The following is an 11,283-nucleotide window of genomic DNA, read 5'->3' on the forward strand; positions in this document are numbered from 1 at the left end:
CTTAATCCTGGTTTATACGTTTATTAGACCCTGCTATGATCGACTATAAAATGATCAGGAAAGTTTAACGATATTTCAACATACTCGGATGTTTTTATTGCCAGTTATCACACAACGTTCACAGTGCTTATGATAAAGAGTAAATCAGTGCCTGGTTACATGAAGTATTTAGTTTGTGCGATACAAAAACGCCCACTGCCCGGTAATGGACCGATCTAACCGCCCCGCGTACCTCCGTCAAAACGTAGAAATGCAAACAATCTCTCATTGGTTGAACTGTTAATTGTGATGGACAGCCATGATTGGTCTATTGGTGGATTTTCTCTCTAGAGGCGGGTTACTACTACTGCGAAACTTCGCCTACGAAATCTATAGCTACAGATGCGTGACATCATGCGTCCATTCCATACGTATGTGTATAGGATGACGACATATTTTTGTGAGTCTCAATCTACTTCTGGTACACAAGCTTGGCCGTAGTGGAACCAAACGTTGTCGTCTGAAACAAACAAAGAAATAATAAATCTTGTTAACAAAATCGTACAGCATGAAAAAACAATCTCCATCCCAGCTTGAACCACCTTCACGATATGCTATACCTTCACGATACTCTATTTAGGAATTGGGTGCAAATCAAAATTGATGTACTGTATATTACAAGAATGTATAGCTAGTGTATACGAATTTCAATCAGTAGAATCGTTGTGGATTACACAATACATTTTTAGACTTACCGTAACATAGTGTGCTTGAAGCTATGTCATATAAACACACACACACATGCATACATACATACACACACAAACACACATACACACATACATACATACATGCATACATAGAAACATATACATACACACACGTACGCGCACACACTCTCACACACACACACAAACACACACAAACATACACACACACACACACACACACACACACACACACACACACACACACGCACACACACACACACACACACACATGACGTACTTCCGTGAGGTTGTTTCCCGCCACCTCCCTGACGATGCGTCCCTGGGTCCCCTTCCCGTCCATGTCCGCACAGGTGCTGGTCAGTTTGCCGCCGTCGTACGTAATGGTGGTCTGGAAGTGGACAACATGTCGAAACCCCATTATCTTCTCGTATTTTTCGTAGGTTTGTTACCGTTTCAGTAAGACAATAGATTATGAACGAGATTTGATGAGAGTTGCTATCATTTGTGCCCAAAGGAAGAAACGATAAGATTCGACCCACCCACCCTTGAATTTTTACTGTGTCATGCTTTTGAGGCTGTAGATAGCCAATGGGCTTAAATAATTTTCTTTTGGAACCGGGGCCTACCCGAGGAGGTTATAGCACCTTTGATCTATCGCTGTGAATGTATAACAACTTGGTCAGGTTCGGCGGGTACAGTTCTGTGGATAAAAGCACCAAAAAGAAACGTGTACAGGGATGGTATCAACTAAAGTACTCGCAAAAATCGACGTTGATGAACTTACTGCATATGCCTTTAAATTCGCGATGACTTTGTAAGGAGAAAATGGAGTGTTAGCGTTGCTTTTAAGTTTGCGATACCGCTATAGTCACAAACTGTACAGTAATCAAACAAAAGACTTTCGCGATGACCCTGAAAACTATGAGCATAAAAACACCGCGAAAATTTCAAGAATTTGTTTTAAGCTAATTCTAAGCACTTCTCCCCGTACCTGGCGGCTTTTCCCGTCCAGGCCGGTCTCGCTGAAGGCCTGTCCGAACTTGAAGGTGTTGGTGACGGAGCGGCCGTCGTTCCCAGAGTTAGTCCACGTCACACTGTCCCCTGACTGAGAGAACTCGTGCGTCACCGTCCCCGACTTGATGGTGTCCCAAAACTCCGCAGGGACGCCTGGAAACAGGGAAAGAAAGTTTTTATGAACCACTGTTGGTTTTGCATTATGACCGCCTTCATGCGTAACACACCAGTTTTGTACAGCTTGCGTAAGTACAAGTTGCGTAAGACTGGACTGTAAGGTTTGATCCACTCACCGTGTTGTGGGATCTTTAACGTATCTGTTACTGTGCTCGGGGTGTGGCTCTGCTCAAACACAGGGCTATTGCTTCATGCTGCTTTACGTCCCATCTAAGAGGACGTCCCTAACCGAAGCATTTTCATTTAACTCGAGTGAGGAAATAGGTGCAAAGTGCCCTTTTCCAAGGGCACAACAGTGGGGCCTGCCAGGGATTCGAACCCAGGACCTTTAGATTCTAAGTCAACAATGCTAACCACAGGACTACTTTGTAACCTGGAAAGAACCATTCTCGATTTGACCAGACGCGTTGTTTCTAGGTTAGTGATAGTTTCGCAGAAGGACAGAACGTTTTAGAAAACCCATAGGTATGAGCCCAGTTGCAGCGGTTTCAGCTTTTCGTATGAAATATTGTGCGTTAGCTATAGAATTCGAAAAGAGAAAGAAATAAAGGAAAGACTAGAATGGCATACCTGCTGCTGTTAAATAGGCGTCCAAATTGTCGTTGCTCTTGGCTTTCCAGGTCCCGTTAAAGTCTGTGATCGGCATGGTTGGTTTCTTTGACACGCACAAAACTTGTTGCAAGATCCAACTTTTCCTGTCCTGTGTTCAGGGCTAACTGATAGCAGACTTGGGCTGCGGTCGTCTTTTATAGGCTAGGAAATCGTGTGATACGTGTTTAATCAACACTTGATGGAGTCAACATGTCGTCCCACCTCCTGAGTTAATTTGTTTATCAGACAAGTTGTCAGATGATGATTTACATCATCAGACGGTCATTATAAATTGTATATATTGTTTCTGGTCTCAAAACCACGAGAAACGGTATATATCAGCTTTTTTTGTTACAATATAGGCATAAATAATCTTTAAATTTGACAACTCTCACAGTGCAAAAATAGGCAGATACATAAAAGGTTGCTTTGTTATTAGAAAAGATACTGAAATCCACTATTAGCCCTGATTATATCAATATATTAGAGATGTGCGTATGTTAGCCTATACCATGTACCAAGGAGGATTTTGTGGCTTGTTTCGTAGTTTGTATTTGGCCATACGAAAGTAGCTGTACTTTTTGTTGGGTAAATTTCAGAGAGAGTTTTTATATTCATAAGCGTGGGCCCCTAAGATTGATATGAATTTGACTAGGGGAAGGGGGAAATGTGATACTACAACGATGTGACCACATACACTGGTCTATGTGTCTCCTTGGTTTGGTATTCTATGATTTATCAAAACAGGCGACCAGAAAACCTCGGAGTAACTATTACCAAGTTTACCTTTAAATAGCCACTCTTAATACATTGGATCTACTGTAAATGTTATAATTTTGGTGGACATGGATGCAAAAGTAAACGCAGTAATTTATAGAGAAAATCGGTTGGATTTTGTCGTCAATGCATGTAATCCATCCACAACAAATTCAAACCTCCGCAAAGCTTCATTGAAGAACGTTTAGTTAATCTATCTTTATCTTTCTTTAAAAGCCACAGGCCAGGCTATTATCAATGTCAGTGGCACTTGAAATGTCTCGCCTGAAGGGCTTGCACTAACATGCAAATATGTTCTCATTGTATAAATCAAATATTATACTACATCAAAGCATTTCGCTGATTTAGACTTCCTTGACCTTTCAGTTAACATCTGATTAGTTTTGCAAGTCTTGGACGTAGGGCGTTGACCGGTCGTATGACCGGGCACTGTTGCCTCAAGACCAGCCCCCTCTGCGGGCCTTTTTTAATTCGTGACTAACATTTACATTGAAAGAACTGTTTTCTGAATCTTGCCGTATGACTGTGTAGATTTTAACAAAACTGGCGGGTGCATGGTAGCAATCAGTTAAAAACGCTGACTTTAGGGAGAATAATTTCAAAGGGGATTTTGGTGACCATAGGGGAGCATTTTCCCATTAGAAGGGGGAAATGTTAACATTCCCGCAGACTGACTCTCCTACACTATTCACACTATTTCTATCGAATTTCACTATTATACCTCCAGGAAGGCCTAGTGGAGGCTACAGAAAACTGTACAGTGCATACCTAAGAAAAAAGACAACATGAAAAGTACCCACTCAGCGAGGCCTGGGATAGAGGCTACGGGTACTGAATATAAGGTATCCCTAATACCAGGGGCATATTATTGACCAATTTTACTGATTGAGTAGAATTTCATCTCGACATCAAGATTTCGATAGAAAGGTTTGCTGTGGCAAGAAACATACCCCTGTACATGCGACCTATGAAAAACCGTTGGTTCTAGACCGTAGAATCGTTGCACAATGCAGCTATCAATGAAACGTGTGTATGGTGCGTGTTTAACAGGCGTACATACACACATCTGCAAAAAGAATACCCCTATATATGCCTATTTGATTCACCTGTTCTCTTATTGATGAAATAAATAGACCAACAGGTTCTTTTTGAAGGTTGAAAAGACATGTAGCTAGCCTTCATATCAAAGGAGGATAATAATTTTGAGCAATGTGACAAAATGACTTATAAACTGGTGGACGTACCGACTGCAATCTAAAAGAAAAAGTGCCTCAGAAAAAAATGGCCATGCCTTCAAGTATCAGAGTTATCAACCCAGAATAAAGGTATTCAAAATTTTGTTTTTCCCTAGAACTGTCGTCGAGTGGAACTCGTTGCCACCAAGTACTACAGGAGCACCCTAGATGGAGAGCATTGAATATAGGCCACAGTTAGATGCGCGAATGTTTGGTGTGACAGGTCGTTCAGTGCCGCGTGCCTACGAAGCTGGTGTGTTATGCAGAAGGGCGGTTGTACCGGCTATACAGATACTGTATCTTTTAACGGAAACAAAAGGAGAAACTTAATATCGAAGATAGGTATAACCAAGATACATTCAACCTACTTGATATTACCTAAGGTCAATAATCTTAAGACAGCGAATTCCTGAAGGTAAAGGTAAGCCACATCGCGTGTTCAGACCTATCACCGTACCCTGTGGTTACTACACCGCCAGTTTGTTTGCTGTTGGGTTCAGCCGAAACGTCGGGCAAACTGAAAGGGGCTAATCATTAATGGCCACGGTACCAGTACGCATTGTTGGGGACGTTCCATTCAATAAACACAAGGGAGGCATCAGCTGGGAACTTTGCATCAAAAGAAAAATGCTTGTTGTCAGAATAGTTCAATCCTTAAGAGATTCTACTCATTGCTTTTCATTCCTAGCATATCTTCCTCCTTATATTTTTACTCATCTTCTACATGTTGTGATGGACAATGCCTCATTTTTCAGGAGTCTTGCAGAAATGATATATCTTATATCATCTAACCTGGAAATGAAGGCATGATACCCTCTGTGCAGATGTTTGGAGAAAGTAGACGAATAAGCAGAAGAGCCAAGAGCCAGCAAATGCAGAAAAGAGGTACTAGAACCTACCACAAATATTCTGTGGTTTTACGTTAGCAGTTTTGCGGTGACTCCACCAGACCGTGCACGATACAGATCTGTCATGTTGTACCCACCACAACCTTCCGACACTACAAACACTTCCTTTCCCCCACCGTGAAAGTTAGTCCCCTTGAACTGAAATAACCTTACAGTATTCTTCTTTTCTCTTCTCAGAAGGGTGCCATTGTAAGTGCGGACTATAGTAACTCTCACCTTACCTTGCTTATTTGTCATTCTCGCACCTTCAAACACTACAAATTAAAACACAACTCCTAATAGAAAGTACATTGACAATTTTATGTACAGCTTTCATACAAATCTGCCACCTGAGTTACAAGGGTAGATCAAGGCTAACAAAGAATGCAATAAAATGTTATCATAAATGTAAAATCACTGACTATTTTTACAACTACAGATCAATGTCCCTTAACTTAATTGATCTAATACAGATTAGACTCCAGTTTTGCTGTGTTGAGATATGTTTGAATTATCTTGAAATCATACTACAGTAAACATCACGTGCAGCAATTTTGGTACAGAAAAAAATTCTAAAAATGTAAAATTAACAAATGTGACTGTTCCATGTGACAACCTTTCATTTCAAAAAGCATCATGTTGGGTTTGCATAGTTGTTTACAACACCTCATTGCATGGTTAAATGTTTAACTAGCAAACAGCCCCGTAAATTACCACCATAAATCATATGAATGGATGGGATGGAAAACCAATAAATGAAAACGTCTGAACACTAAAGATTGGAAAAATTTGATCATTTTGAAGCCTTACAAATATAAACTGAAATATCAGATGTCAATTGAGAAAGCATGCTATTCTTTTACATTGTGGTTCCTTTACTTCCATCATCAGCATTATATAGTTCCTAATCATATGAATTGTTGGCTTTAAACCAGTGTTGGACCTTTGGACGTATTGCAAACTTCTGAGCTCCCAAAGTAGAGTCTTAGTTCAGAACTCTTCAGCTCCCCTCCCCACCATTTCTTGAGATCACAATTCTCCTCTCATCCTGGCACTTCAGTGCAAGGACTATCCTCCTGTGGGACCCTGATGAGGTACTCTCAACTGTTTCATCAACACCCTGTGGCAACATTCCTTCTGGTGATGTCACTTCCTGTTCCATCATTCCTTCTTGTGACATCACTTCCTGTTCAGGTGACCTGCTGATGACCCTTCTCTCTGATTGGCACACAGGTGACTTGTCATCATTTTTTCTAAGGAAGCTATCTGTACAAGGACCATCTTTGCCACTATCTGACACATTTGCTGAGCCAATAGAACCTAAACCAACAGAAGTATGTCTTGAATTAGTCTGACTGTCTAAAGCCCCTGTCACAGTATGTTCTTCTGATAGGTTTACTTCAGTCCTACTTAAAGAATTCTTGCCTGCACAGGAAGAGTCCTTTTCATCACCATGTCTCAGCTCACAAGGCACATTGTCCTGATTACCATTGTTGCCTTCTTGCCTGTGTTGTACTTTCTGACTGTCCTGTGCCTTGTTAATGTTACTGTCTCCCGTGTCCTGAGTTTGATCTATCACAACTGGAACGGTCTGGTCTTGTCCCTCTTCAGTGGTATCTACGCCATCACCTTTCTCAGACACAGATATGGTACTCAAACACTCTACATCACCAACACTACTCTCCTCATCTGTTGAAGAAACATCACCAGTTTTTTTAGCAGTGTTTTTCTCCCTGTCCTTGGACTTTTTGTGCTTCTTGCTCTTCTTCCTATGCTTGTGTTTCTTCTTACTCTTGTGGTGGTGGTGGTGCTTACTTGTTCTGGACTCTTTTGAAGACATCTTGCAGAAGGTGACCTCCACTTCCGAGTCGTTGTCGTGTTTCCTGTGGCTGTAGCTGTACTTCTGGTACTCGTACTTGTCGTGTTTCTTCTTTCCCTCGTAGGTGACCTCCAGACTGGAGCTGCGACTGCGGCGGCGCGTCCGACCCTGGTTCTTGTACGTGCCTGAGTACCTTACCAGTGAACTCTGTCCATCTCCAGAATGAGGAGACTTCTGATATGATATTTGAGCTCTGTCTGATGACCTTGACCTGTGTGAATGACCTCTATACTGATGACGGTCTCTCTCCCTTGAGACTGGTGACCTGTCCTTTGACCTTGACCTATGAGATCTCTCTTTAACCTTTGACCTGTTGGACTTGTCCTTTGATGTTGACCTGCATGACCTTTCCCTGGATCTTGACCTGTGTGACCTAGTTTGGTCCCTTCTTTCATGACCCATGTCCTTTGATCTTGATGCAGCAGGCTGATATGTGGAGTGAGAAGAGCTTCTCTGTGAAGATGTTGTATTCTCTCTATGACTTGCCCTGTAAGATGAAGCTGGGGAACTCTCCAGGTGCCTTGTCTTCTGTTTCCTTTTCCCCCCTGGCTTGCTCAATAGCCTCTCTTTTTCTCTGTTCCTGGACCAGCTTATACTTGGCGACCTGCTGTAGGATCGTCTCCTTGACCTGCTCCGAGACCTTTGATGTCTACCCTTTGACCTGTCCCTTGGCCTACTCCTTGACCTAACATGACCTCTGCCACTGGAACTGGATCGACTCCTTCTAGTCCTACTTCTTGACCTGTTCCTTCTGGACAAGTTCTTGTACCTCCCCTCCCTTGATCTACTTCTTGACCTTGACCTCCTGTTCCTTGACCTTGAGCGATACCTTCTCCTGGGTGAAGCCTTTGTGTTCTTGTTGTCTTGAAGTGTTGTGTCCTTGTCTTGAGAAGCTTCATCCTCTGACTCTGATGATAGACTTATGAATGCATCCGGAGTCCTTTCTGCAAGTGGTTTGATGTAGCCGGTGAAGACAACAGAGTCCCCACTAGAGCTGTAAGCAGGGCTGTGTACAGGGCTTTGTTCAGTCTTGACAGGCCGAGGCTGTGATACTTCCTCTGGTTCTGGCTCTGTCTTAACCGTAGCTGTTGTAGGGGGAGGGGGAGGCACAGTTGTCTCAAGGTCAGGGTTCAGCCCTGAAGGCCCAGGAGTCTCGTCATCCCACCCGGATGTACTGGTCACCGACCTGCCAGGCCGGGTCCTAGGGGTAACCGAGGGGCTGTCCCATGTCGAGTGCCTGGGTGCCCAGTTCATGTACGACGTTGGGATATCAGCAATACCGCTGGCTGAAGGCACGTATGGTGTAGGGCCAATGTTGTGAAGCTCGGGAGGAGTCAAACGGTCAAGATTTGGCGTATGCGGTGGAGATATCGGTGAGACGTCGCCAAAAATGGGAGACTCGTAAATGACGTTTCTGTCAAAGGCAGCCATATCGAAAGGGTACTTGGCGAAAGTCATGAACTCATGCAGGAAGTGGTCAGTTCTGTGGAGGAGGTATGGTTCCAGAGTGTGCTTGATTGTGGAACTTCCCAAGTCAACCTACACATTGAAGAGACGGGAATGTGGACATGTCAAACAAAACAGTTTAACTCTTAGGAAGAAAGAGGATATGCTTAGATATAACCATTGCAAGCTGTCAAAAAGTTTGTGATGATTATGAAATCATTTAATGTCACACAAAACAATCGTCAGTCTGTAAGTTTGTGTGGAATCTATGTGCACAAAATATAGTAGTCTTCACACATTAAGAAAGATATATATACTAACTTATTGCATTAGCCCATCACCATTCTTGCTCAAGGATACAATACACGGAAACTTGAAAGAGGTTACAAGGATTCTTCTATGTAGCAAATGAAGAAGGAACAACAGAATTTTCCCTCTACGTTCAAAATATCCCGACAACCCCTATCACCATGCCATTTCAAATGGCCTAAACATTAGTCCTAAAAGTTGAGTTCCTGCTACTTTACTTGTTTCTCAGTACCCACCTGTTGAATGACTGTTACAATGAGCTGTAGTAGGAAGTCTACAATATCCCTACTGGCCACCAACGCTTCCAGCTCGCGACTCAGCCAGGGCACAAGCCTAGGAGGAACACAGAAAAAAAATGGTCGTCAGATCTCTGGCACTCGCGTGGCTTGCGCCATGTTGCGTTGGCTTTCTGTGCCTGACCCCTCCACTGTGAAAAAATTATTTTGTGAACCCTAAATAGATAAGCACGTGGGCAAAACGTAAGCGTTTAAGGTCGTGTTCACGTATTTAAGGTTAGTATCTCGTTTATAGGTTTATTTAGTTGTGTTCAAAGACATATCTTATGCAATGTCTGTTACACCAATGCAACATTGACCAAAGAGAACAAGAGAGATTCGGCAGTTATAATAGCTTTGAATAGCAGGCCAATTACCGTATATACATTAAGTTCTGCTGATGTGCTAAATACATACTAGACCATCATTTCTCACCTGTGTGTCACAGCCGGGTTACTCCTGTAAAACTGTGCTGAGATGTCCCTAGTCCTGCCCTCATCCCCCTGCACACCCCTCGCCCGCAGTCCCCGGGAGTACACCCGTTTGCGTATTGAGATTGCGGACATCCTCCTTTCAGGGCGATAGCGGCCGCAGTGGATCGTCTCATGGCGGGCGTAGCTGTGGAAGATGGCCATCTGCTCGTCGATTCTTCTTCGTGATTCCGTGATCATCCGCCGCCCTAAATTGAGCGTGGTTCTGTACCTGTTTGAAGAGCGATAGTCAGAAAACAATTCCATATACAAAATCTATAGACAAAAGTGTACCCTGAATTCCTGATGCTTCTTCCAACAGAAGGAATTTTGCTTAATTTCTTCCCTTTTATTATTAGTTTTAAACAATGTTTGTAGACTGGGAACAGGCATCTAATGTTGAAGATGTAAACCTACATTGTACACAGTACTACTTCTAATTTTCAACTAACCTGTATACTTGTATCTAGCTAGAAGGTACTACATGCCGTCATGCACCTGTTTGCATTTTTAACCTTTAGCACACTGAAGTAGCAGTTTGGCACCCCATTTTCTATTGGTTACAGAGTTAGGCAGCAGGGAGAATGTTAAAAAAAGCACCACAATTTCAAGACAATGACTGTGACATCATGATTTTCTGTGCCTATGTAAGTTTTTCACAATACATGTACCACATGTATTTGAATACTTAGTATTATCAATTGTAAGATAACTGCTGACTACAGCAAACAATAGACAATTATTAATTATAAGATAACTGCAGGCTAAAGCAAACAATAGACATTACCCACCTGAACCTCTGGCCATCAATGGTACCGAAGGCCCCATTTCCCAGTGGCAGGAGGTAGTCCTGCTGGTAGTCATCAATGGACTTCACAGTGTGGATGATGGACTGGAAATCAGTCTTGCACAGGGGACATGTCGCCTTAACCTGTCAGGGGAAAATCAAAGTACATTGCAGATCAGATGTAGTCCAACTATTGGGTACATGACAAAGCCCTTGCTGGGAGCTCATATTAGCTACCTTTGGCCCAGTACCTTGAGGAAGGCATCTGCGAGGTCACACGTATTAAGTTTACTAGTAATTGGGTCATCCTAAAGATAAAATACCAAAAAATTTTCTCAAAGTTTTGGTAAGTCACAATTCTTTCATATAGAAAGAAATTAACAACATATATCATATTTCAGTGTGGACATGACTGCCACAGCTTAATTGTACATCTTGGTCTTACTAAGCTATATGTCGGAACGTATGGGTAATTTTATAATATTCACTTTCTACACATTATGAGGTTAACAAAAAAGCCATCGTGGTACCTTTGACCACTCCTTGATGCAGGCGTAACAGAAGGAGTGGAAACAGTTGTCTGTGAAGGCCTTGTTCTGGAACTGTTGCAGACAAATGGAACAGTTGTGGTCGGGGGACTGAGAGGCTGGGGCTGGCTTCTGTACCCTACTACTGCCCTCATCCGAGCTGTGGGAAATACATCAGTCATAGAGGTCAAAACATGCA

General features: G+C 42.7%; 2 protein-coding genes across 2 annotated transcripts; both read right to left on the reverse strand.

The window, feature by feature from the left end:
- Positions 1-63: 63 nt before the first annotated feature.
- Positions 64-2,633, reverse strand: LOC136444674 (fatty acid-binding protein 2, liver-like). Its single transcript, XM_066442353.1, has 4 exons — positions 2,472-2,633; positions 1,702-1,877; positions 988-1,098; positions 64-499 (listed from the first exon to the last, which is right to left on the reverse strand). The coding sequence occupies exons 1-4, from the start codon at positions 2,545-2,547 to the stop codon at positions 452-454; spliced, it is 411 nt and encodes a 136-aa protein (XP_066298450.1). The 5' UTR covers positions 2,548-2,633; the 3' UTR covers positions 64-451.
- Positions 2,634-5,823: 3,190 nt separating this feature from the next.
- LOC136445174 (E3 ubiquitin-protein ligase Topors-like) lies at positions 5,824-11,258 on the reverse strand (the record flags this gene model as incomplete). The annotated part of the gene is made up of 5 exons (XM_066443043.1): positions 5,824-8,809; positions 9,262-9,358; positions 9,736-10,002; positions 10,562-10,701; positions 11,088-11,258. Coding segments are annotated over 5 exons (3,093 nt in total), but the record flags the coding sequence as incomplete, so codon positions are not given.
- Between the last annotated feature and the right edge of the window lie 25 nt (positions 11,259-11,283).

Source organism: Branchiostoma lanceolatum, chromosome 11, assembly GCF_035083965.1.
Source record: "Branchiostoma lanceolatum isolate klBraLanc5 chromosome 11, klBraLanc5.hap2, whole genome shotgun sequence".
Classification (NCBI taxonomy): Eukaryota; Metazoa; Chordata; class Leptocardii; order Amphioxiformes; family Branchiostomatidae; genus Branchiostoma; species Branchiostoma lanceolatum.

Bases quoted from the DNA above. Each gene is read 5' to 3' on its own strand.
- LOC136444674 (XM_066442353.1), bottom strand. From the start codon at position 2,547: ATGCCGATCACAGACTTTAACGGGACCTGGAAAGCCAAGAGCAACGAC. The intron at 1,099-1,701 runs GTACGGGGAGAA...GTCCACTTCCAG, and splicing joins TGGACGGGAAAAGCCGCCAG to ACCACCATTACGTACGACGG. The intron at 500-987 runs GTACGTCATGTG...TGTTTGTTTCAG, and splicing joins CGGGAAACAACCTCACGGAA to ACGACAACGTTTGGTTCCAC.